The sequence below is a fragment of the Leucopleurus acutus genome, assembly GCF_964270905.1.
Source record: "Leucopleurus acutus genome assembly, chromosome: 9".
Classification (NCBI taxonomy): Eukaryota; Metazoa; Chordata; class Mammalia; order Artiodactyla; family Delphinidae; genus Leucopleurus; species Leucopleurus acutus.
The window spans coordinates 91,261,929-91,289,412 of NC_139144.1; the positions used below are offsets into that span (position 1 = coordinate 91,261,929).

The 27,484-nt window shown below is 43.6% G+C and overlaps 1 protein-coding gene across 1 annotated transcript in view; it reads right to left on the reverse strand.

Annotated features, from left to right (window-relative positions):
• The window catches only part of LOC309966111 (solute carrier family 23 member 1-like), a gene marked incomplete at both ends in the record, with an annotated part of 44,447 nt that extends 17,259 nt beyond the window's left edge, over positions 1-27,188 (reverse strand). Inside the window, 4 exons of the mRNA XM_082846047.1 lie at positions 7,153-7,312; positions 18,193-18,350; positions 21,302-21,445; positions 27,147-27,188. Coding sequence (XP_082702173.1) covers positions 7,153-7,312; positions 18,193-18,350; positions 21,302-21,445; positions 27,147-27,188 — 504 coding nt within the window. The remainder of the gene's footprint in view (positions 1-7,152; positions 7,313-18,192; positions 18,351-21,301; positions 21,446-27,146) is intronic.
• Positions 27,189-27,484: the final 296 nt, after the last annotated feature.

Sequence of the window (27,484 nt, forward strand, 5' to 3'; positions counted from 1 at the left end):
TGGCTCACGGGTTGTAGTTTGCCAACCCCTGATCTATTGGACTGAGTGTTACTTTACTTCTCCTTTTCTACTTTGCTAATATGGATGTTATTCATGTTACCCCTGAAAATGTTCCTTGATTTGAAGTCTGCTCTTCCTGAAAAGAAAGAAGTCTGACTCCTGCTTTCCTTTGATCAGTGTTAACGTGGTATATTCTTCTCCATCCATTTACTTTTAATCTACATGTGTCTTTATATTTAAAGCCGGTTTCTTCTGGACAACATACAGTTGGGTCTTGTGTTTTGATCCACTCTGACAATCTCTGTGCCTTTAGACCAATGACGTTCAAAGTGATTATTGATATAGTTGGATTAATATCCACCATAACCATTACTCTTTTCTATTTGTTGCCCTTGTTCTTCATTTCTGTTTTTGTCTTCTACTGGTTTTCTTCCTTTTGTGGTTTTAACTGAGCTTTTTTTCCCCTCTCCTTTCTTAGCATAACCATTATCCTTTTTCTTTTTTCCTTTAGAGTTTGCAATGTACATTTACAGCTAATCCAAGTCCCCCCCCCCTTTTTTTTTCTTGTCACACCACAGGGCTTGCAGATCTTAGTTCCCAAACCAGGGATCAAACCCACGGCCTTGGCAGTAAGAGCGCAGTCCTAACCACTGGACCACCTGGGAATTCTCCCAAGTTCACTTTCAAATAACACTATACCACATCATGAGTGGCGTGAGTACTTTATAGTAACAAAGCAATCCTAATTTCTCCGACCTAGCCTTTTTATCATTGCTGTCATTCATTTCACGTATACATAAGCATACACAAGGATATAAAAAATTTAAAACCACCACAATACTGGAAGGTGAAGTTCAAGTTGGTCTAATGTGTTGAAAACTGAGCTTGCCATCTCTTCCCAGAGTTTTCTACATTTTCTGCTACCACCACTTTCTAAAAATATAATCATTACTTACTTGTCCTCTTTATTACTTCTTATCTCCCAGAAAGTAATGACACCCCTATTGGTCCTATATTTGCCTCACCTTCATTTGTGGCTAGTATCGTGATGTAGAGTTGGACTGCTAACCATTGGTGGCTTCAAGACTTGAGATGTGTGTGAACAAATTTAACTTAGTGAAACATGGAAACTCTACCTTAAATTCCAATAGGCTGGCCCAGTGAATTAAACCAATCCATCAATTAATAAAAGAAGATTGAAACTTGAAAGAATTTTCCCTTGTTTCCAGCACTGGTGAAAAACACTGGACCAGTAGATGGAGCTAAAATACCACAAATAAGACTCTGGGTTTGTACTCACTGTTGGACACTTGAAGGCAACGTGGGAAAAAAACAGTGGAGGCTACAGTCTTAGATCTGGGCAAGAGAACTCCCACCCTGGGGCCTGTGCTTTAGAGCAGGGGTTGGCAAACTTTGTCTGTAAAAAGCCAGATAGTTAACATTTTAGGTTTTGTGGGCCACATACAGTTTCTGTCACATTCTTTTTTAAATTTTAAACAACTTTTTAAAATGTAAAAACCATTCTTAATTGGTGGGCAGTAAAAAACAGATTACAGGCTGGATTTGGTCCAAGAGCAATAGTTTACTGACTCCTGCTTTAGAGGACTCACAAACACAAAAGTAAATGGTAAATGTATTTAAAAAACATGGTTGTGTCTGTAACTTGGGATCCTGTGCTCAGTGCAGGCACAGCATGACCCAAACATCCCTAAACATCCTCTCTCACTACTAATACTGTGTCCTCAAAACACAAAGTAACTGCTTCAGACCACTGCAATGTTGAGGCAGACAGGTCATGAGAACACAGGAAGAATTCGAGCAGCAGAGTGCTTAGGTAGGAGAAGAGACGAATTAACTTGTCAGATCTTTCCTCTTGGATAGCACAAAGGCAAGAGATTCCTGCACAAAAAATTATAGTTCTCAGTAGGTCTAAGTGGAAGGGAAATCCTGCCCCTGGCATCTAGCAGAGCAGGGTAAGGAAACTGATGAAATAAAACTTTTATTTTAAGGCAGGACAAGTAAAAAAATTACACATAAAGTTCTGTGTGTGTGTGTGTTTGGGCCTCCGCCCTCCCTAATGTGCAGTGTGAACCTGCATTACACATTAACCAGAGCTCCTCAAAGATAAGGGGCCTGCTCAACCGTAAAGATCAATTGTTTTTCTTTCTTCTGATGCTAGCAATGTAATTTCTTAAAAGAACAGCGTTCCCTCCCAGCTCTGCAGGGGGTCATGGTGACTGGCTGCTCAGCTTTGTACCTGCTTATCTGGACAATGTATCCTTGGTGGACTTTACGTAAAGTATCAGTGTGTCATTTTGATGTTCGATCCTTTGTCTCAAAAATGTATATGACTGTGCCTTCAACTTCTAACAGGTGGAAGGGTTCCCAGAGCTTCCTGAGAATCTGCTTCCTGGGTTTATAATCCTCAGCTTGGCTCGAATAAAATTCCAATTTTTTCTTCTTAACTTGATAGTTAATTAAATTTTCGCTGACAAAATCCACTTCTTATTCTTTGCTTAGTTTTAATTTGGATTTACGAAAGCCAAGTATTGGCTCCCTGGGGGACAGCAGAAACAAAACCCCCAAAAACCTCAGACCACATGTATTTTGTGATTCATGTTATCGATGATATAATAAAACTAGGCTGCACTGAAGAAGAAATACATCCTGCTTTGGAAAAGGTGGTACAACACACAGCATTTGAAGACTGGCCAATGGACCTGGCAAAAATCCAGGGCCCACCCGCTTGACAAATGAAATCCTTAGGTATATCTTGGTCTGGAACTACATGGAAAGTTCTTTAAACATTAAAAACCTCTGTTAACTCTGGGTCCACCTTGAGAAAACAAGGAAGCACAAGAACTTGATAGGTCATTGAAGTACATCCACATCTGGGTGCACTGTTGGACTGTATACCAGAGCACGGCCACATGCAGAAAGGCTGTTTTTGAAAGGGAAGAACAGCAGAAGGTTCTGGCTGAAATTCACAAGTTATGGCTCAGACTGGTCTCAGAGTGGTGTCCTGACCAGCACAGTGCTCCTGAGATACCAGAAGCATCAGTGGTTCTGTCCATGCTGAATGAGGACTGACCCTGGCAGATGCCTGGCGCTTCAGCTCTGCGTGGGACATTTGGTGTGGAGGCGGCGCAGAGCAGCTACTCAACTACTCTCCCTCTGAAGGACCATTCCTAACTCGTCTGCTACTGGGCACTATTTGGAATTAGAGCACTACTGAATGGCACCAAATAACTCCAAGATCAGAGATCCCAATGGTATCTTGAGTGATGTCAGAAAGACATTCAAATAAGGCAGGCGATCATCAACAGAATGTGCTAATTAAAGGGAAATCGTTATATTCAGGAAAAGAAAAGGCAGTTACACAAGGAGGCGTTCATAGGATCCATGAGTGAGTGACAGTCCCCCTCCCCTGGGTGGACACTACCTCACGAGATAATCTATCTCTAACAACAGAGCCTTGGATCCCACTATGTGGATCTTTGAATTCAAAAAGCACTGCTTGGGGGGACTTCCCTGGTGGCACAGTGGTTAAGAATCCGCCTGCCAATGCAGGGGACACGGGTTCAAGCCCTGGTCTGGGAAGATCCCACGTGCCACGGAGCAACTAAGCCCGTGCGCCACAACTACTAAGCCTGCGTTCTAGAGCCCATGAGCCACAACTACTGAGCCCACATGCCAAACTACTGAAGCCCATGCACCTAGAGCCTGTGCTCCACAACAAGAGAAGTCACGGCAATGAGAAGCCTGCGCACCACAACGAAGGGTAGCACCTGCTCACCGCAACCAGAGAAAGCCTGCCTGTAGCAACGAAGACCCAATGCAGCCTTAAATAAATAAATAAATTGATTTTAAAAATAAAAGCACTGCTTGGAGTCTTGCTAAAGGTGCTGCTCACCCACCTGAGAAAGACTGAGACTGAAAGAGTATAACATTGCAACAGAAGGACCTTGATGGAGGAAGGAAGGCAAGTCTAAGTCCAGCCAAAGGACCAAGCTGTGTGTGATGTGACTGACAGTACACACATAAACCCCCAGAGTCATCCCTTTAGAATTCTATAGGTTCTCGGGCTGTGGCCAATGGACCAGCAGTTTGGTCTGGCAAGTGCATCATAGAGGCTCTACTGAAATTTCACCTTTTATGGGAAAGGACTTTATAGTCAAATCTCAAATACTGGTGGTTCACGTAGATGCCCCTATGTCTTAAAAAGAGGAGGGAAGTAAGATTTTGAATGTAGTCAGTAGGGCCCACAAGATGACACCTCGGGCCACAAGCCATGCATATGCGGGCTCACAAACTACATTATCTCCATCTCTCTCTGAAGTCACCTGCGTTGCCCAGGATGATCCAGATTGCCAACAGCGCTGGGCACAGGTGCCTCTGGTGGGAGAATATGAGGATAAATGGCCCATCACAGAACTGACAGGCTGCCTGTACTGGACAGTCCACAGAGCATGGGAGGTTTTAACATTTTTTTAAACTGGTATGGACAGTGTTTCTGGTTTGAGCTTTGCCTATCCTGCCACTGAAGCCCTGGCGCAGGCTACAATAAAGAGACTAGCAACTCAGATTGCCCACCAGCATGAAGATCAACTTATATATCAAACAGCTCAAGGATCACTTTTCACAGCATGAACAAGACAGGAATGGACCAAGAAATACAGTATCAAGTGATCTTTTCATATTTCATGTCACTTTCCAAAGGAGTGAAATTATTGCAAAATTAGAACGTGTGCTTGAAGCAACAAAATGTGGGTGACAAAGGCACGAAGGGCAGGCTTTGCAGGGCAGGATAGTGTAAGATCAAGCTACAAGTGGGGCACTAAACTGAGTCACTAGTGGAGCAGTTTGTAAAGGACAGATTGGGCAATGAGAAGGTAAAGAAACCCTATTTTCCCAAGACTAGGGATTTGGTTGTGTTCCCTAAGATAGGAATAATAAGAATCAATTTAATTTGACTTGTTGGAATTCTGATGGTATTTATGGGCCGGATTGGTAGGATGCATCCTACCCAGTGGAGAGGCTACAGTGACAATATACTTATTAAATCATTTGAAAGTACGTTGGGGAAGGACACACAAGGAGGGTTTAACAGTGTTACTTTTCCTGCCCGCTATTTAAAGGCTAGCAGAGAAGGTCTCAGCACCTCCTCTTCCAACAGGAGCAAGGAAATGGGTTAAGAAAGGCTCACAGTGGGCAGAAAGAAAGATGGCGGCAGGAAGAACTGGAGTTACCAAATTATGGTATTGAATAATGCTACTTTTGCCCGTTGCATTTAAAATGTTGGAAATAAGAAAATGATTTCTTAGCCATATTTCTAGATATGTCTTCAATCTGGAATGAGGGATGCTGGCATCAGAGTTGATTCTACCAAACTGAAACACATCTAATAAAACTAGACCCAGAGTATACTGTGCTGAACTGGATGGACAATGAGGAATGAACACTGTGAAAGTAGCCAAAGCTACTATGATGCTGGCATATTTAGGACACGGTCTGTTGTTTGAACTTTAAAATGGGTCATGGACTAATTCATAGGTCATTTACATGATACTCAATGAAAGTCATGGAAATAATGATAAATAACGAAGTCTATATTGGGATATTGACCTCTAGTCACCAGCTAATGTGGTAAGCATAGGAGCAAAAATGACCCCAGGCGGTCAAACAGACCTACAAGATGAGGACAGACATTTATAGTTAACTCTAAATCATTCAATAACATCATAAAAGAATGATACAAGTTTACCATCATACACTGACCAGAGCAGCTAAAATGAAAAAGAGAAAATGTTGGTGAGAATTTGGAGTAACTGGAACTCACACATGCTGCTGGTGGGAGTGTAAATTGGAACATACACTTTGCAAATGTATTTGCTAGTGTTTACTAAAGTTGAACATATACATAACATACAGTGATGGTGAATTTTATGTGTCAACTTGACTGGGCTGAGGGATGCCCAGATAGCTGACAAAACATTTTTTCTGGGTGTGTCTGTGAGGATGTTTCCAGAAGAGGTTAGCATTTGAATTGGTGTGAACTGAAGGAAGCAGACGGCCCTACCCAATGTGGGTGAGTGCCATCCAATCCTTTGAGGGCCTCACATAACCAAAAAGCAGAAGAGCTAATTTGCTCTGCTTGAGCTGAGTCATCCACCTTCTCCTGCCCCCAGACATCAGCACTCCTGGTTCTCAGGTATTTGGAATTAGTTTAGGACTTACACCATTGTCCTTCCGCCCCAGCCCTCACCCCCACTGGAGTGTTTTGTCAATTCTACTCCTTCTCATTGGTCAAATCTGGGTAAGAATAGGAATCTTGTTACCATGTTTCCTCTGTCTTCCCTCTTTCTTTATCTTTCATATACAGCAGATGTGACCCTTATTGTAGCCATGAGGCTGTGAGGATGCTGAACATGGACTGGGTGGGGTGCAGGATGGACCCTGCCTGGGCTAAGGCTTCCTAGCTTAACTCCTAAGGATATCTAGGGAACAAACTCTGCTCTAGGTCCATAGCCCTGAGTTCAGGAATGTCCTTGGTCCAGTTCTAGTGAGTTAGTGCTGAAGACATTAAGTGAAAGCTGGATTCATGCCTGAGCAAACTACCTTGTATTGGAAACCCAGTACCATACGGTGCTTGTGTAACTGTCCCTGCTCCAGAGGAGGTGGTCCTTAGCCTCACTCCAGGCCTACATATTTAAGGTCAAGCTGGGAGGAAGCTGGTTGGGCTTCCTAGAAATCTCAAGTGACCTTCACTCTCTCATACAGTACCCCACCCATGGGCCGTCCTTGACCCCTCACGTAGGAGGTCAGGTGAGGATGCTGGGGTCTGGATGCTAGCAGGTCTACTGTCCCTGAGGGTATGGCTGTGCTCTCTGCCAAGAATCCTGTGTGCTGGCTTCCTTATCTATTGTTTAGATAAGCCAACCTGGAGCATGGCCCAACTTCAGAGCCTGCTTCAAGGCCACTAGTTTCTCTCCCTGGATGATAAAACTGAATTAAGCAAGGGCCAAGTATCTTAAAGCCTGGAATCTTGCTCAGCCATGAGTTGAACAATGAATGTTGAACAAATGAATCAACTCAGGAGCCCCTGTTGAGGACCACTGCATTCCTCTCACCCCATCCCCCTCACCCCAATACCTCTCGGATCCTCTTCTGCCATTCCTCAGTGAATTCAGGGGAGCTGGTGTTCACCAGGCTGGCATTGAGTGTCCACATGGGGCACTTCCAGGTGGGAAGGGACAGCATGGCCAGGGAGGGTGCCAGAAAAGCAAATGTTCCTCCCTGGAGAATGGGCAGCCTGGAGGAGGGGAAAGGAGAGAGTTACCAATCAGCTCTTTAAGCGCTGGTCTGTCACTGGTCCCAGTGGAGGTCTTTTAATCCCAAGTCCTACCTTGGTTTCAAGGCAACACATGACCCCTGCAGTTCTCAGTTTACAGGGAACTCCTGCCAAGCTCCAAGTCAGACCCATGAACCCTGCCAGACTTTGGACGGGTAGGAGAGGTGGAGAGGGAAAGCAAGCAGACCTAACCCCAGTCCTGGAGATACAAGCCCAGGAGCAGAGAGTCAGGTGCTGGGAAACGATTTGGGGGTAGCACAGAGCTCAGGGAACATGTTGAGTGGGTGCCATTGTCTTCCTCAGTCCCAGAGAATCTTCCCCAGACCCCAGGATCAAAGCACAGCTCACACATGTGGAGTTCCACCCACTGACAAGAGATGCACAGCCTAGAATCTGGGTGGCCAGATTCCTTTGCCTCTTCAGAAATGAACAGCAATCCCAGACCTCTACCTTCAGGCTCCTTTTTATCACCTGGACTGAATAGGCTTGAGGTCAATTATCAGGGCGTATCCCCCACCCACGTCTTTCTCCCTCCTCGTTGGTGTCTCACTCTGGCCTCTGTGAGAACTTCTAGCAGAACTTCTAGCCCATCTGACTTGTCTCCCTTCAAGGTGAATGTAGCCTGATAAGTCAACCTCCAATAACCCTCTCTTACTAGAAGGTCAGAAGCTATCAAGGCTCACCTAGTCTCTTTGCCCTGCATATTAGAACTTGGGGTGGGGGGTGGAACAAAGGGACGTCGGCCTCGTGCTTGCATTTGTCACCATAGCACACCCAGTTTAGGTACTTTTTCTTAACAATACTAGAAGGCTATTTTTGAACTCAGGATTCCATGAAGACAGCTTAAAGGGTTATTTCTGAGAAAGACTGAACACATTTTACTTAATGAAAATATAAAGTTTTGCTGCCTAAGTGGACTGAAAGTAGGAATCAGCAATGCCTGGGTATCACCCTCAGATGAGTTAGTGGGCTTGTCAAGAGGGTGCAGCCAGGGATGGGGAGGGCTTAAAGCTCCAGGTGATTCTAATGTCAACCAGGGCTGAGAACAAGTAATCTAGATTCATAAATCTAGACCCATAAGGTTCCAAAACAGATTGGAATATATGGCACACACAGGGCAGGAACATATGGGTGGTGGAATGGGTATGTGTGAATAATGTTTTTAATTAAAAAATTATGGGGGGGAGATAAATCAGGAGTTTGGAATTAACATGTACACACTAATATACATAAAATAGGTAAACAACAAGGACCTACTGTATAGCACTAGCACAGGGAACTATACTCAATATCTTATAATAACCTATAATGGAAAAGAATCTGAAAAAGTATATATGTATATATCTACACATACATATATATATATATATATATATTTGTATAACCGAATCACTTTGCTGTACACTTGAAACTAACACAACATTGTAAATTAACTATACTTCAATTAAAATGCATAGAAATTATGAAGCTAAGTATCTTGACAGAGAAGGGAAACATGCTATACTTATATCACTGCAAAATCCTTTTGAGCTTTTAAAATGAACATAGAAATCTTTGCATATCATATGTACAAAGTATATAATACAAGAATTGTGTTTTAATTTTTTGCTGTAATTCCATATGCACATTTCATTCATTCAACAAATATTTATTGAGGACCTGCTCTGTGAGAGGCACTGGTCGCCAGGTATTGGGGATACCATGGTGACTGAGACAAAACACCATTTATATTCTAGTTACACATTTCTCTGTTAGCTCTTGTACTAACAAACTAATCATTTATAGTAACTGACTCTCAGGGGTTCTTTAAACACCTTATGACTCTGCTTAAAAGCACTCCGCCATTACTATGCCACCATTGCCGCAGCCATTTCAGTATTACTGGGTTCCATGAGGTCAGGGATGATTATTTTTCTTTTCCATCTCTCCAGCACTGAGCCTAGTGCTGCAAAAACCTACGAACGTTGGGTTTTCTCATTTTATTTTTTTTTTTTAGTTTAACAGGTATATAACGAAACCCTAACAAATGTTAATTTGCATTTCATTAAGTCATAATAGATGTGCACTCATTCGTGTGATTTTATATGTTTTTCCTTGTCTATAAACTGTCTACTCGTTACACAGAACTTAGATACTGTCAAAATATATTTATAACAATTTTTATGATGGTGAGCTTTATGTTTGTTGAAAAAAATGTTTTTTGTTATTATATGCAGGAATTCATCCCCAGCTTAGAACTTCTTTAAGGGAGCACTTCAAAATTTTCAAGTAGCTCAGCACTTTTCTAACTCTGTTCATGTTCCTTTCAAGATTATTATATGTAGTTGGGATAATGTGATATATGGACTTTCTACCTTTTTGTTTTGTTTTGTTTTGTTTGGTCACGCCTCGCAGCTTGCAGGATCTTAGTCCCCTGACCAGGGATTGAACCCCGGGCCACAGCAGTGAAAGCACTGAGTCCCAACCACTGGACTGCCAGAGAATTCCCTCTATGTTTTTGTAATTGCTAAGAATACCTTTTATGTTCAAGAGCAAGATGAATTTTTTCCATTTATTTACTAGAGAGTACTCTTTTTTTTTTTTGCGGTACGCGGGTCTCTCACTGTTGTGGCCTCTCCTGTTGTGGAGCACAGGCTCTGGACGCGCAGGCTCAGCGGCCATGGCTCACGGGCCCAGCCGCTCCGTGGCATGTGGGATCTTCCCGGACCGGGGCACGATCCCGTGTCCCCTGCATTGGCAGGCGGACTCTCAACCACTGCGCCACCAGGGAAGCCCTGGAGAGTACTCTTATGTGCTACCTTTAGATTCACACAATGTATCCATAAATTCTTCCCTCATTATTCTGTACTCAGACCTTCCAATCCCATTTTCCATCCATTCCTCTCCCCCTCCCCACCTCATTTTGTTAGCATTCCCATTTCTTTCTCATAACTTCTCATTGGTACCTTTTTAAGAGAGGGAGAGAGATCTACATGTATTTCTTGCATTTCTGCTGGTTTTGCTTTTACGCACTTTCCTGGTACATGTTTAAGATGTGTGCATTCAGTATCGCTACAAGGCTTTATTGCTTTATGTATCTTTTACCTTTCATGGTGACCTTAATGTGTATCTCAGTGCTGCTTTAATTTCACAATTACTTTCATCTGCTAGCATGATGGTAATTCCTATTTTTAAAATTTTCCCATGAGTATGATTCACTATTATTATACATACGCCTTCTGACTTAAATGTCTCTCTTGTAAACCATAGACTGTTGATTTTTAAAACTCAACATTTTAGAAATAGAAGAGCCATTTGAAGCGTATCCAGTCTGGCCTTGTCATTTTATAGATAGGGGATTTGGAGCCCAAGGTCTTAGAGTTAACCAGCATGAGTGCTTGGGTTTCCTTACTTATCACCATTGCCCTGTAACACCAGTTAAGAGCATGGTGTAGACCAAAGGCAAGTTTGAATCAGGCTCTACCTTATCAGTTGTGTGACCTAGGCATGTTGCCCAGCTTCTGCAAGCCTCAGTGTCCTCTTTGACAAAATAAAGATAATACTACTCTCCCAAGGAGTAGCTGTGAAGATAAACTATATGTAAGTGATTAGCACAATGCCTGGGAAAGAGAAGAGCTCAATAAATAGAGTAATTTTCATTTTTATTCCCTCTGCAATGTGTGGCTACTTCTAGAAAAGGTAGTGTACACCAAAACATTTTCTTAATGTTTCCTCAAATAACAGATGTTATAGTATGGACTTTTTTTTTTAAGCTCTTGTCTGGCATTCCCATTTCTTGCAGGTTGGTTCTCCAAGATTTGTTTCCTAAGACCTTCCCTATCCATCTTCCTCTTCCCTTCACCCTTTACCATCTCATCTGTATACTCAAGTCTGAAGAAGAAAACTCCCCACCATTTTCTTTTAAAACAACAACTTGCATGTAAAATGTCAAAATCTGCAGTCTCAGGAATGTCTCCTAGAAGTTTGATAGGATTGATATTTTAGGTTGTCAAAGCCACAGAAATGTGTCGTGGGGGTACTATCAACATCTAAGTTTATAAAGTATTTTAAAACTACATAGCATTTTCATATAATTATCCCAAGAGTACTTCAGGGTGGGTAGGACAATACTGCACTGTCTCTGTATGAGGAAAATGATGCTGGGGGCAGGTGCCAGTGGCAGGGCTAAGCTGGGAAGTGCAGAGCCCTGATCAGAAAGTCTGAGTCACTGGGCCAAATTGCAAAAGTGTGTTTGTTATAAGAACTGATAAGAGGGCATGTGGAAAGACAAACTTCTTCAACAGTTTATGCTAATGATTGTGTGGGGAATTTTTCTCATCTCTTAGTAGTTCCATTTGGGCCCATAAAGCAGAAACAGCTAACCTTTTGGAAGTATTGGGAAGTTAAGCTTCAACCCTTCTCCCTGAGCTCTCATGTACTCTTCATAAGATGATATACATGATGGTTGTTAAAGACGTTAAGGCAGACTTCATTCAAGGTGGGCTACTACGATGGGGTTTTGTAATAGGGGAGAGAGATCAGGCTCAACTCCCAATGTGACAAGGAAAACTTGGAATTTATAGCCAAGGAGCAGCGTGGGGCTCAGTGGATGGAAAGTTACTAAGAGGAAGCATCAGGGGTAAGAACAGGATTCTTGCTGAAAACAGGCCAAGGTGAACAGACATCACCTGTGGATAGTGAAAAATGAGAAAACCAATCAGAGAGTGAGGGTAGGGATTCTGGCTACAGTGACTGAGCAAGATTCTTGCTAAAATTGGATGATGCAGAGACCAACATGGAAGCTCAAAAGTCAAGTCTAGTTGAACAGTTGTCTATTGGATTTAGCAATAGGATGATCATAGTTGATCTTGTATGTTAGACACTATAAATAAATAGATCTCTCCCAGTTAAATAATAAATAGACTCAGCACAACTTGGGCCTGCACAAAATTCTGCAGCAGAAGGGGGAATGTCACATAAGGCTTTGGAGTTCTTAAAACCATATTGGAAACTAGAAGGCAAGGGAACAATTCTTTCAAAGTTCTGAAAAAAAAATTATTTCCAACCTAAAATTTTATACCCAGCCAAGCTATCGATCAAGTATGAGAATAGAATCAAGACATTTTCACATATGCAGAGTCTTACAGAATTTACCTCCCATGTGTTCTCTCGGGAAACTACTGCATATTCGTGTTCCACCAAAAAAAGAGGAAGACATGGGAACAAGAGATCTAGACTTGAAAACTGACATGAAGGGAATTCCCAGAATAAGGGTAAAGAGGCATCTCAGGATGACATATCTAATGTATACCAGGCACAGACAGCGAATGCTCCAGACTTCAGCAAGTCAGAGAGCCCCAGGAGGTAGTACATCAAGAAGATGAAGTTGATAGGCTACCTGATGTGATGAAATTATTAAGAAGAGATGTAGACAACAGGCAGGGAGTTTATCATTGAGTTAAAAACAAACAGATAGAAACTAAAGAATATTTAAAAAAAGAAAGATATTAATTTCAGGGAAAACAAAAAGTTGGGCAGGAAAGGAATCACTTTGTGATTCAGCTCTGAATAGCATCCCAGTCATTATAATGTGTACATTCAATATTGACCTATGCTGGGAGGGTATGAGAATAGGATGATGGAAAATATGCTTGTATGTGGTGGGAGTGAGGGGCTGTGAAAGAAAATGAAATCATAGTCATCCATATTGGCACTTCAGTCAATAGTGCCTAAAACAGAAGTGCATTAATTAGAGACGGTGGAAAATAACTAAATAATCAGCTTGGAGGGATGAGACTGCTTGTTTCTGCCTAGAAGAAAGGGGGGAAGGGGGAGATCTCTGGTTGGTAGGGGAAGGCTGTTTGTCTGCCTTCTCTAAACCCATCACTACCCACTGCCTTGAGTGTACCTTTGACACCCACCCTCATTGTTCCAGTCCTCCCTTCTGATCTGCCCCAAAGACAAGCACAACTCTCCTTTTTTTCTTTTTTTAATGGCTTTAATGCTGACCTCCACAGAGAAACACATTGGGGAAAACAGAGGTAAAAGCAGGTGAAGTGACAAAGAATCTAGGAAGTTGTCTCAAGGCTGTAGCCTTGAGCCTTACCTATCAAGCCTCCTTCCAAGATGGTAATGGGCAGCCTACTGGACTTTTGCTCTCAGGCAAAGATTCAAAGGGTGTGGCTCACAAAACATATCCTGATACTTTTCTAAAAAAAATTTTTAAATGGTTTTCATTTCTCCCAGTTATAAAGAAACACATGGACTCTGAAGAAAAATTAATGGTAAATAAAAATACAAAGAATAAACCACCTTAATTCTACAACCCAGAAATAATCATCAACATTTTGTTCTCATCTTTTTTTAATCTTCAACTAGATAAACTTTATCAGCACACATATAATATATACCTTTCCTATACAGTGTATACCAGCCAGAAATAACCTTTAACACTTCTTCAAGTCTCTTCTCTGTCTTTAACTAGATAAATGATTATCAGTACACATAAGATGCATCTCTCTCATAATTATGAATTATGTTGGTCACTATTATGATAATGAAAAGCTCAAAACAACTTAAATGTCCTTTAATAGGAAATGGTTAAACTAGAATATGTTATGTACTCTAGAATACGGAATACTAAGTGATATTTTTCTAAAAGTGCTATTGTGGAAATGTGTTTATTGAAATGGAATGATATTTATAATGTATTGTGTATGTTTAAAAAGGAGGGGGAGGAGTTTTTTTAACCACATTTAAATTTTTTTCAATAATTTACAAAGGGAGGGAGGGTGCAAAATTGTGTTTATGGTAATACCCTTTTCTTGGTGTGAAAAATAAATTTTACATACCAGGCACTGAGCTAAGCACTTTACATACATTATCTAATTTAATTATCATGGCTTTGGTAAAATTTTTTAAAATTTCCTCTTCACAGAAATATGAGGGACTGCCCTGGTGGCACAGTGGTTAAGAATCCGCCTGCCAATGCAGGGGGCACAGGTTTGATCCCTGGTCGGGGAAGATCCCACATGCCACAGAGCAACTAAGCCCATGCGCCACAACTGCTGAAGCTCACGTGCCCTAGAGCCCGCGTGCTGCAACTACTGAAGCCTGTGCCCCTACAGCCCGTGCTCCACAACAAGAGAAGCCACCGCAATGAGAAGCCGCAACAAAGAGCAGCCCTTGCTCGCCGCAACTAGAGAAAGCCTATGCGTAGCAAAAAAACCCAACACAGCCTAAAATAAATAAATAAATATTTTTTAAATGAAGAGCAGAGAAAATATTTGAAAAAAAACAAAAAAAAAAAACCACATGAGGACTCCAAGATAACATTAATGCAAAAATTGTCAGGGGTAGAAAGGAGAGGGAGAATTAAATCTCCCCTAGGTAAGGCAATACAGCTTGGGCACCCAGGAACCTGGAGAGGATGAGCCCCCAGAAGGGGTTTGGGGTTGGGACATGTAGAGCATGAGGGGCTTCTGGGGAAGAGGTCAACCGTTGGGGACAGAGACATCTGGAGCTTGAGCTGCTGGAATCCAACCTCACCTGTGTCATCATTTTGATGTTCCCTTTTGGAGTCAATCCAATGATTTGGCAAAGGGTGGTGTCACAGGGATTTTCTTTGAAATAGTTCAGAATGGGGAGCAGAGCCTCAGGAATGTCGAATGGGATTGATGACTTCTTGAACTTAAAAGGGTCGCTCTGCTGTGAGAAACCCTGGGTACCTTCAGAGCCCCAACTCCTTCACTATTGGACAAAGATCACTTAGTGCTCATCTTTTTACTGAGCTTCCTACCCCAAGCACGTAAGAACCTGCTACCCTGTAGGAAAGCACGTCCCGCACCTTCCGTGTAGTTAACTACCCAACCTAAACCCAGAGGAAGAAGCAGCACCAGGCCCCTCTTTGGGACACATCATCCCCTCTCCCTCCTCTGATGTGACTGATTACCAGGTCACTCTTCTGCTGCCAACAGCCGCCACTGTTTCTGTTCCAGACAGAACTCCGATGGCACATCTGGTGCCTAGTTTTCAATGGGGCAGGGGCAAGATGGCTGCAGACCTCTGGCGATGGGCATGGACTTTCTGCAGAACCAGTAACAGATGCAGAGCTAGGACAGATCAGGGCTTGGCCGCAGGGAGGTCCATGGAAGAAAAGGACAAATGCCAGGCAGGCTGATTCGGGCAAGACTACACAGAAGCCAGATTTGAATGCACGTTGGGCAGAAGTACTTGCTCCACACATGAGACTTTCCCAGGAAAATGAAAAGGGAGACCTATCACTTGAAACCACTCCAGAAAAAGAAATTCCCGGGTAAAAATCATGAATAATTCCAGAGATGGAGTTAAGACCCAGAATTACACATAGTCAATAATAATTTCCTCTAGTGATTGCATTTAAACTTAATGCTTTCTTTTGAAACAGATAATGAAGTACGCCCTTACATGAATTTTGGAACTGAGTGCTTAACTGAGGAAGGCCCTTGGGGGACACACCCAAGACCCCTAAATTCACACCAGGGAGGCAGCCACCCCTCCGCCAAGGATTGCAGATGCCCACCCCACAATGGACACTACGCTCTTTAGCTCTTATTAGGGAAGCTGTTTTTACCTCTCATCATTCCCTTTGACTATTCAAGATGGTTTTAATCATTAAGATCTGAAATCTCATTGCTGCACCAGCATTTTTGTTTGCAGTCTAGAAAAGTACATAATTAAATACTGGTTATCAGATAATCAATAATCAAATCTACTTGATTCACAGGCTATCAGCTAGTTTTATAATCTCTAATGTCGTAGGCAGTTACTGTACTCATTAGCCTCTGAGCAGGAAGTCCATTTCCATGAGTGGAACCAAACTCAAGTGTATTCCTGTCCCCACCTTAGTTTAAGGACATTAGCATGGTTTTATTTCCTAATTTTATTTCCCTCTTTCTTTGTATGTTTAATTAGGCTATAGATTCTTTGAACTCTTAACTCCTGATTTGTTGTGTCTCTCACAGGGTTTACCAGAAGGCTAGGCCCACAGGCACTCTCAGTACTGAGATTCCAGTAGGAATATGGTACTGTATCATCTGTTCTGTCAGCATCACAGGTGTCCACAATATTAGAGATGGAAGGGACTTACAAATATAACATACTTCAACTCCCTCATGTTACAGATGAGAACACTGAGACTTAGAGAGGGTGAATGGCTTGTGCAGGTTCCCACAGCACAGAAGCCAGGACTAGAATTCAGGCCCCCAGTTTCCAAGATCAGTGTTTTTCCATAATTATAGTGAACACCATCTCAGTTTAAGAGGAGGTGCTTCCCCATCCAGAAGAGCCTTGTGTTTGTAACTCTCCATGGGGCAGCCAGGGGGATTGCTCCTGGGTATCCAGGCAGGTGGCTGCAAGGCCTCTCTGATGCTACCACAGCATCTGACACTCCAGGGACTGATTCTGGAAAAGTGGGAGGGGTCCCAGATTTTAGGGGCCTAAGAGACCAGACCAAACCCTATACCTCTTTGAGTCCTTGGTGGGGAATTTAGAAGAAATCTTGGCTCTCAGAGATGGTGACAGAAGGAGGAAGAAAGAGAAGGGAAATAACCTGACAAAGATGCAGGCACTAATCCCCTCTCCTCGACAGAAAATGGGAGAACTTAAGCTTTGGCATATCTCCTGGAAATGACTTGCAAAAGAAGCACTTTGGAAAGTGCCTTTGATTTGGTTTAGGCCAGAAGACCACACAAGGAATGAATATTCTCTGGATGCTGTCTACAGACAGCCTATCCGGGAAATAATTGGCTACCTTGCATCAGCCTTCGCCTGTGTGGTTTGATTCAGAAAATTGATAAAGAATAAATAAATGATAAAGAGTAAATCCTAAGAGTTCTCATCACAAGAAAAATTTTTTTTTCTGTTTCTTTAATTTTGTATCTATATGAGATGATGGATGTTCACTTAATTTATTGTGCTAATCATTTCTTGATGTATGTAAGTCAAATCATTATGCCATACACTTATACAATGCTGTCTGTCAATTACATCTCAATGAAACTGGAAGGGAAAAAAAGAATAAATGGACATTAATTTTTCCTGTCAAGTCATTTTCTCTTAAGACAGGTCGGGCAGAAGCACGTCGTAGGGAATGTTTTACACTTTCCTCTGCAACTCCAGGGCTGAGCACAGACCTGGCACAGATTAGGTCAAAGCAGATTTACCAGTGAAGGGCCCCTCACTTGCACCACTCCTTCTGAAGTCCAGGGAGGAGGCCCCGCAATGTGTTCACTAGCCATATGCCTTGTAATTTGCAAAAGAAAAGGTTTCAGGCATAATTGTCTGTAGCTATTTGTGTTACTTTAATCAAGAATCCTGGCTAATGTACACAGTAAGTGCTGGAGCTAGGACTTGAACCCAGGCTCTTAGTTCTGGTCCTGTGCTCCCTCTATCATGCCACTCATGTAACTCATCTCAGGCTACAAGCCAAGCAAACCTTGCTGCTACCCTGGCAGGTAAAAGTCAGAATCCAGGGCTTCCCTGGTGGTGCAGTGGTTAAGAATCCACCTGCCAATGCAGGGGACACGGGTTCGAGCCCTGGTCTGGGAAGATCTCCCATGCCGCAGAGCAACTAAGCCCGTGGGCCACAACTACTGAGCCTGTGCTCTAGAGCCCATGAGCCACAACTACTGAGCCCACGAGCCTAGAGCCCATTCTCCACAAGAGAAGCCACCGCAATAAGAAGCCTGTGCGCAGCAACAAAGAGTAGCCCCCACTTACCACAACTAGAGAAAGCCCACAGCAGCAATGAAGACCCAATGCAGCCAAACATAAATAAAATTTTTTAAAAAAAGTCAAAATCCATGGGGAGGAGTTTTACCTACCTGACTCCTAAAACTACTTGCAGGAGAGTGCAAATGCCAGAGACGAAGAAAATGGTGCTGATGAGGTAGCTCTGGGTCAGGGGGTCATGCTGCAAACACAGGTCCTTGGCCAGGATGAGTGGAATTGCCACGAGTCCCCCCAGGGCTGTGAGGAAGTGCTGTGGGCAGAGCAGAGAGAAGAGATGGGCTTGGAGATGCTGTAGTTGCCTACTCTACCTTCATTCCTATTCCTACTGCCAGAGGCAAGAGTTCCATCTCTGGTCTCAGAGGAGCCTGGCCTTGAGCAACAGGCAGCGAGATCCAGGCAAGCAGTGGGAAGGAACCAGGAAGCCCTGGCAGCAAGAAGCAGGGACCCAGCCAGCAGGTCTGGGGTTCAAGGGCAGGACCCTACTGCCAAGAACTGATGTTCTAGGTAAGAAATCAAGGCAGGGACACAGCACAGGAGGATATAACATGAACCAAGGAGGGGACCTTAAGAACAAGAACAAGGCAAGAGGCTCATTATTAAAATAAGGCACAAGGTGAGGGCAAGACCATTGACCAGGATGGCCTGAGCACATTCTCCAAGATAGATCATATGTTAGGTCACAAAACAGCCTTAGCAAATTTAAGAAGATTGAAACCATACCAAGAATCTTTTCTGTCTGCAATGGTATGAAACTAGAAATCAATAACAGGAGGAAAACTGGACACAAATTTGTGGAACTTAAGCATCACACTTCTGAACAATCAATGGGTCAAAGAAGAAATCAAAAGGGAAATCAAAAAATATCTTAAGACAGGCTTCCCTGGTGGCGCAGTGGTCGAGAGTCCGCCTGCCGATGCAGGGGACAGGAGTTCGTGCCCCGGTCCGGGAAGATCCCACATGCCGCGGAGCGGCTGGGCCCGTGAGCCATGGCCGCTGAGCCTGCACGTCCAGAGCCTGTGCTCCGCAATGGGAGAGGCCACAACAGTGAGAGGCCTGCGCACCACAAAAATATATATATATGTATACCTTAAGACAACTGAAAATGGAAACAAAACATACCAAAACTACTGGGATGCAGCAAAAGCAGTTCTAAGAGGAAAGTTTATAGCAATAAATGCCTACATTAAGAAAAAAGAAAGATCTCAAATAAACAACCTAACTTTATTCCTCAAGGAAGTAGAAAAGGAAGAACAACCTCCAAAGTTAGAAGAAGAAAGGAAAAAACAATGATCAAAGCAGAAATAAATGAAATGAAAAACAACAGAAAAAAAATCAGCAAAACTAGAGCTGGTTTTTTAAGATAAGCAAACCCTTAGCTAAACTCAGAAAAAAGGGGAGAAGACTCAAATAAAATTAGAAATGATACAAAAGAAATACAAAGTACCATAAACACTAGTGTGAACAATTACACACCAACAAATTGGATAACCTAGAAGAAATGGATAAATTACTAGAAACACACAACTTACCAAGACTGAATCATGAAGAAATAGAAAACCTGTACAGACCAATAAGTAGTGAGGAGACTGAAACAGTAATCAAAACTTTCCAATGAAGAAAAGCCCAGGAACAGATCGTTTCACCGGTGAATTCTATCAAACGTCTAAAGAAGAATTAGTACCAAGCCTTCCCAAACTATTCCAAAAACTGAAGAGGAGGAAACACTCCCAAACTCATTTTACAAGGCCAGCATAAACCCTGATACCAAAGCCAGATAAGGACACTACAAGAAAAGAAAACTACATGTCAATATCCTTCATGGATATAGATGTAAAAATTCTCAACAAAAATACTAGCAAACTGAATTCAACAGCACATTAAAAGGGTCATACACCATAATCAAGCGGGATTTTACCCCTGGATGCAAGAATGGTCAATATACACAAGTCAAAAAATATGATACACCACATTAATAAAATTAAAGACAAAAATCATATGATCATCTCAATAAATGCAGAAAGAGTATTTGACAAAATTCAACATCCTTTCATGATAAAAATATCTACATTATCCATTTTATTGGCTCATAATAATATTTTTAAAAATAGTATGACATTTGCTCTTATTTTGTAGAAAAGCACAGAGAAGTTAACAAAAAAGTGTATCCCATCCCTGGTACCCCACATTGAACTGTTTGTAAAATTAAAAGAAACACATCTATAAGATTAGAAGATTCAAGCTACAAAAGTTACAAAATAAATAGCGAAAGTTGAAAGCCACCCTTCCTTTCCTAGCTTCTCTTCCCAAGGCTAAATACCTCTATTAGTTTCTTGTGAATTCTTCAAAACATGCAAAATTACTACATATACTTATTTCTATTGTTCTATCTCTCTTTCGTTTGTTAGTTTTTAACACAAAAAAAGATCACATTATACCAGCTACATAAAAAAATTACTTGTTAGGATGTGCCACAGTTCTCTAAGATGGATATTCTGGGGGTGTTTCTAGGGTTTTGTTTGTTCGTTTGTTGTGATTTTACTATTACCAAAAGAAGAACATCTTTGTACTTACCTTAATGAGTCTTGCCAGCATATCTATAGAGAAATCCTTCTTTTTTTTTTTTTTAATTTGGCCGTGCCACACGGCTTGCAGGATCTTAGTTCCCCAACCAGGGACTGAACCCCGCCCTCAGCAGTGAAAGCACAGAGTCCTAACCACTGGACCACTGGGGTATTCCCTACAGAGAAATTCTTATGCATTAGGGACTGGGTTAAACAATATATGTTTTACATGTTCACAGAAAAGTTGCACCAAATAATACTCCAACAAAAGTGTTTGAGAGTGCTTGTTTCCCAATATTCCCCAAGCATTGGTTATCAAACTCTTTAGTTGTTGCCAAACAAATCATAATTGGTATCTTGAAAAAAAAACCCAACACCACAATGGCCCAGTTGGTGTCCTTTATGTGACCTATTAGCTCAGCATGGGGGAGAATCCTCCCTTAACTCCACGCCCCACCCCCAAACTCCTTGAGAGAAAGAGAGACTGGAGGAGCCTTGAGCCCCCTGGAGGTCAACAACATAGAAGGCAAGAATATCAACAACATGGAAGCCAAGAATATCAGCAATTTGACCTGAGTGTGTGTTCATGTGCCTTTTGAGGCAGAGCTTCTCCGAACCCAGTGCTTATGGGTGGCATTACCTGCACTCCCAAGAAGATACAGAGATACCATGGTGGGATATCCAGGATGCTATAAGCCAGGTTACTGCTGAGACCCCTAGGCTGGCCATCCTTCTTCCTGCCTTGGCCACCTTCATGGGAGTTGAATACACCATCACCCTTCTGCTGAGAACAAGAGAAGAACACATTTGAGCATTTCAAGAGGAATCAAGTGGACTTTTGATGCCGAAACCTCGGCCTCTGTCCACCGGTACTGAATCAAATCTCAGAGACAGAGTTTGGGGTGAATTAGAAAAGAATAACTTTATTATTTTGCTAGGCAAAGGGGCACACAGTGGTCTCCTGCCCTAAAAAACTGTGTGTCCCAACCTGGGAGGATCTGGTGAGGAGTTTTATAGCAACGGTTCAAAGGTGGATTTGCTGATAAGATTAGGGTGTGTGCAGGGCCTGCACTCCTTTAATCTGATCTCAGGTAATCTGATGAGTTTCTGTGGTTCTTTTAATCTGGCCTCAGGTGGTCTTCTTGAAGAGCTTCTCTGGTTCCTTTAAGCTGGAATGAAGAATGCTGACATCTTCCATTTATTGGGGGTTTTAGTTCTATAAAGAGCTCAGAAGATACAGTTATGTGTATCCCTTGAGGCTGAACCAGGACCCTGGAACCAGGAGCCTGTCCCAAGGCTGCACTACAGTTTCTTGGCTGCTCCTCCCTTGTCTCTGCAACCCCTCCCTTCCCTGATTAGCAACTGTTTGAATCTGTCCTTTGGGACTCAGGGAAGGTCATGGAAGCTGGAGTCTGTTCCCTACGAACAAGGAACTGGGAACACGGAAAGGCTTCCGTGCCCAGGAGCTCCCTAGGGTCCTGCTCAGTTTCACTTTCTGATTTCAACCAGACAGATGCACAGCTTTCCAGAGGCAAGAGCGATGGGACAGAGATAACTGCTGGCCTGCTTGGGATTTCTAGGTCAAAAGACCAGTGATTTTCTATATTATACATCTGCAGCAAGACCTCCACATGCAGTCTGGGGCCAATCAAGAGAGGTGGGTGCCTTGCCTGAAGCCCTGGCAGAGAAGAAACTTTGTGGAGGAGGGAATGGGGGGTCAACTCCACGGTCAGGAAATGGGCAGGTAAATGGGGATTCTGGCCCAGAACGGTGTAGCTGCCCTTGCATACGCTCCTACAGGCCAGCCTTGCGCCAAAGCCCTCATCACAGCATGTTGATTATAATGGATGGACTGTTTCCTTATCCATCTCTTCTGCTGGGGTGTGAGTTCGTAGAATGCATTCACTGTGCCTTATTCTTTTTGTCCCAGCTTCTAGAATAGTCTGTGCGCTCAGTCTGAACAGTCTGAGTGTATGGATGAATGAATAGATATAACACAAATGTAGATAAGTGCAGGGCATACAGAATGCTCTAGGGTCAATAGCCAAGTTATATTCCTACCAGTTTAACCCCCAATTAACTTTGAATCGTAGACCTTCTCCTCCAACTTATTGGCTATATAGTTTACCAAACTTGGGCAAATTACTAATATTTTTAAGCCTCATTTTTCTGATCTATACAACAGAAATGTCAATAACATCTACTTCATAGTTGAGCCAGTCCTCCTCCTCCATGGGGTAGAGCACTGGCAAATCTGATCCTAATTCCTTCCCAGTACTCGGGGCCCACATCACTGGCGATGGAGAAAATGGCCCAGCACACTGAGCCTCCAGGCAGCCGGAGGAGCCCAGGGCCGTGGTCAGGCTTGCTGACCGTGGGTGGACTGAGCCCGCCACAGCACAGCTCCGCAGAGTCACATTGCTCCTGGGCCTCAGAACAGCGTTTGCTCATTAACCTTCTAGCATTTAGTTTCTGAAACTTAAATGTAAGGATTTTGTCTCTACTCATCTATTTAGCAATGCCTGGGAACAAGCATCCCAAAACTGTTCCAGGAAGCATTCCCTGACTTCACTCCACCCCGGCCTCAGACCAGACGAGGCCTTCCCTCCTCAGAGGCATGTTTACTACAGCCCAGAACACACCTCACTACCATATGTCTTCTCGTCCTAAAGGCCACAAAGTCCCAAAACTACTCCATCTCTAGCACAGTTAGTGCTCACAGCATTCTCTGTTGAGCTATAAAATAAATGAACCCACGTATAATGACCATAAAGAACTTTTCTCACGGATTTTAAAAAATAAATACTTAACTGGTTAGACTTCTTTGGAAACAACACGCTGATCTTATTTAGACTCCTGAAAAGAAGGAGGCACTGATGCTACTTGGTACTTGGGTCGCACAAGAAGGACGGCTGGCTCTGCCTAAAGAGGTCAACGCCAAGCCAAAGATGGCCGGGAGGCTGCTGGAGGGAAGTCTGGAGCACTTATCGCGAGGTTTTAGTGAAGGCGTGGCACAGTCAGTGAGCACGACAGCAAGAGCGGGAGAACAGGCTGAGGAAAAAAGAGGAGGGGCAGAAGGAAAGAGCGGCTGGCTGATTGGCTGGTTGGTTGATTGATGCTGGGTAGGCTACACAGAACAGCAGAGCGCGCAGTTTGGAGTAGGGGAGACGTGGTCTGTCATTCCCCTGCTTGGCAGCCATAGGCACTTCACTTTCCCTCTCCCAGCCTCGGTGTCCCCTTCTAACTCTGGGATGGTTGCAAAAATACTGGAAGTCTGTGTGGCTGCCTGTTACGTGCGCCGGCGATTGAGCTCACCGGGCTGGGGCAGGTACAGCTGCCAGCAAACTCACCTCATACCTTCTCCCAGGACCCCTCGGAATTCTCAGAAAGGTGATGGGGAGGGAAACACTGACTGAGGGAAATGTTAGTTTGGGGTCTTTTTTTTTTTTTTTTTTCCTATTAAGAGTCAATGACTCAAAGAGTGTTCTCAGCCTGATGACCTCTGAATGTTCTAAGTTCTGTCTAGATATCAACTTGGACCATCTGGAGGTTATGGAAACCACTTCTGTAATCGTTTTAAAACAGTTTTCTGGGAAATTGACCTTGTATGAGGTCCCACATGAAAAAAAAAAACTAGAACTGAGAGTGGGGAAAAACTTGTCTTCGTTGAGAACGGCTGGTTCTTCGCTTCTGATAGGAGTGTGAGACTTCTGTGAAACCCGTCAGTCATGGCTGGTAGAAAGCATAGGGCCTGATCAAAATACATCTTTTGTTGTAAACTACCTTACATCACTTATGCAAAGCACTGGGACAAAAAATAAAATAAGAAGGTACACAGTGTACCTGAGATTCCTGTGTGTCAGAGATGAGTCACTAGCATATTAAAGACACACATAGAAACAAGTGACATCCCAGAGGTATTTTAGAGCAGGGGCTTCTCAGATGGAGGGGGAAGAAGTCCCATCTCAGGGCATATCCGGATACGGGAAGCGCCTTTATCCCAGGAGAATCCCTGGGCGGGAAAATTCTGTGAGTCTTAGAGCAGCTGAAGATCGCCTACAAATACCTTTTTGAAGGAAGAATGAACTCTTAACGAAGCTTCCCTGCCAGTGAGCACTGGTGTGAGAAGGGGGGCCACAAAGTCTCCTGGTTGGAATTGTCTATCAACTCAACACACGAGCTGTAATTTCGCCAAAAGCCTTGCTCCAAAGAGGCGTTGTGCTGAGGCTTGGCATTTTATAGTGCTTCACAGTTTGCAAAGACCTTCCAATGCATCCTCTCATTTGATTCTCACAACCCAGTTCAAGGATGAGGAGACTGAGGCTTGTCCGAGGTCCCCTTGTAAATGGGAGAATGGAACCCTCCTCTTTCCGTGTCGAGGGCAGCTGCTGGCAGGTGCTTCCCTGTGAGTACAGGGACAGCTTGCCAGCTCTCAGGAGCAGACCAGCAGAGCAGCAGGAGACTCTGCTGCAGAGGGAGCAGCAGTGGGAAGGAGGGTGCCTGGGGGGGAAGTGAATCCCTTGGCCCTCTGACTCCATCCATTCCCCATACAGCCTCCCACTCCCTGATGTGCCCCTCTAGCTTTGCTTCCTAACACTTCCATTCAGCTGACTCTAGCCAATGGGATTGACCATATCCCTCCAAACGTGGCCTCAATTATCCTGCCTCAGTGCCTTTGCTCACCCTGTGCTCCCTACCTGATCCCCACGACCCTGCTTCCCCTAAACCCACCTTCAAAGAGCTCAATGCCTCCTTTTCCTTTACCTCTTCTGCTTCCCCCACCCGATATGATTGCCCTCCTTGTACTCCTAATACATCTTGTCACTCTGTTATGTAATTCACCATCTTCTCCCTTGTATCAGAAATATTTTTTTATACCCCGCTTCCCCCTAGCTAGGCCATAAGCTTTCAAGGTGGGGAAGCTGTCTTCCCCATATTTATATCCCTAGAAGATTCTAGCAAAGCAATATGCACTTGAAAACCAAAAACATCTCAGAAAATGGCCTCTTAATCTGGGTGCTGAAACTGAAGCTTTGAAGAAAATGACAAGACAGGCCACTGAAAAAAAATCAGATGTGTCCAGACTCTTCCACTCCCCACTGGCCTCAGGTGACCAATGAGGTGGAAAACATCACAGCCTTCAGAAAATGGGTCTTCAACTTATTTCCCAAGATTTTTTTTTTTTTTTGGCTTCCATAAGGTAGTGGCAGAAGTGTTTTTTTTTTTTTAAAGAAAGGCCCAAAATGGAGTCACTTATGCTAAGCCCCATGTTGGCAAACCAAGACTTAATATCTCACCTAACTGCAGTTTCAGTCTCTCCCAGGAATGTAACCTTTAACCAGTCAGTCGAATTATCTGGTCAGCATTAGTGAGCTGATCTGCCTGGTAGACACCTGTTTTCAGGAAAGTGACCTCACCTGAAACAATTCACTCTTTGATAGAATAACTTCCTTGCCCTGCCTCCTTTTGCCTATAAAACTATTCCATTTTGTACAGCTCCTCAAAGCTCCTTTCTATTTGCTATGATGGGATGCTGCCTGTTTCATGAATCATTGAATAAAGTCAATTAGAGCTTTAAATTTACTCCATTGAATTTTGTTTTTTAACAGAAGGAATTCTGAGGAGAAGACAGGAGATTTCTCTCAGGTGTCTTCCACAATATTCCAGAAGAGATGGTCAGGGTCTCTTTACCAGAAGGCTGACCAGCAGTGGGCAGGGTCTGACAGCCTGGCTCCAGGCGATAGTTCTGAGGGCCCAGCCTAGGTTCGTGGGTGGCACCTGTCCCACAGACACTATGGCTGCGCCTGGTGGGGGGAGGCTCTTTCTGGCTACGGTGGGCAGAGGGTCCCCACTCAGTTGCCCCTGTTGTTTTTAGGTGGCCAAAATAGGTTGGAGAGAATGGTGGGACCAGGGCTCAAGGACGAGCTACAGAGGCCTCCAGATGGGTTACTGTCACTTTACTTCTCTGGGCCTCAGTTTCCTCATCTGTAAAATGGGAACAGAGGTGCATGCTTCATTGGCTTGAAGGTAGAAAACAAAGTACATAAAGTGCCTGGGGCATACTGGTTATTCAGTAAATGTTAGTTTTCTCTCTCTCTCTCTCTCTCTCTCTCTCTCTGCTTCCCTCTCTTGGTCTTGCTTCAGAAAGGGCTTCTGATCAAAGAAATCATAATGCTGAGAAACCTACAAAACAATCATTTAGACTCAACAGAGTAAAGCAAAGAGGACTTTTCAGCTCTCCCTTCTTCCTTTGTAATTCATTCACAGAGTTGGGCACCCAGGGAGAAATCTTTGCCTCTGTGAGGGTGAGGTTGGGAGGACAGCTCTAATAATCCAAAGTCTTACCTAGAACACGAGTCAATGTCCTTAGCACTAAAAATGAACCCGCATTAGGACTTCATGCTGGGACCCCCTCCAGGCATCTTTCCTCCTTTCTGCTACTCCACCCCACCCCTTATGTTTCCCTCTCTTCTACCAGCGCTCACCAAGGGCTCGGGGTGCTCACAGCTGGTGATGGCAGAGTTCATGGCCGCTTAGGGTCTTCTCCTGTTGGCTTCCTCTCAGAACAAAAAAGAAGCCGCTCCAGGAGAGGAAGATTAACTTCTCACCGCCAGCCAAAATAATCAGAGAAAGAGGAGGATCTGAGCCAGCTCCGGGGAGGGTGGGGCCTCCAAGCCCCACCTGCTGGTCTGCAACAGACTCCCCCTCCAGCCCTCTCGGGTCACACTGCAGGGGACCAAGGTGCCTTCAGTGGCAGGGAATGTTTCACAATTTGACAAGTATGGGTAATTGCAGGAGAAGTTAATGAACCCTCTTGCTACCA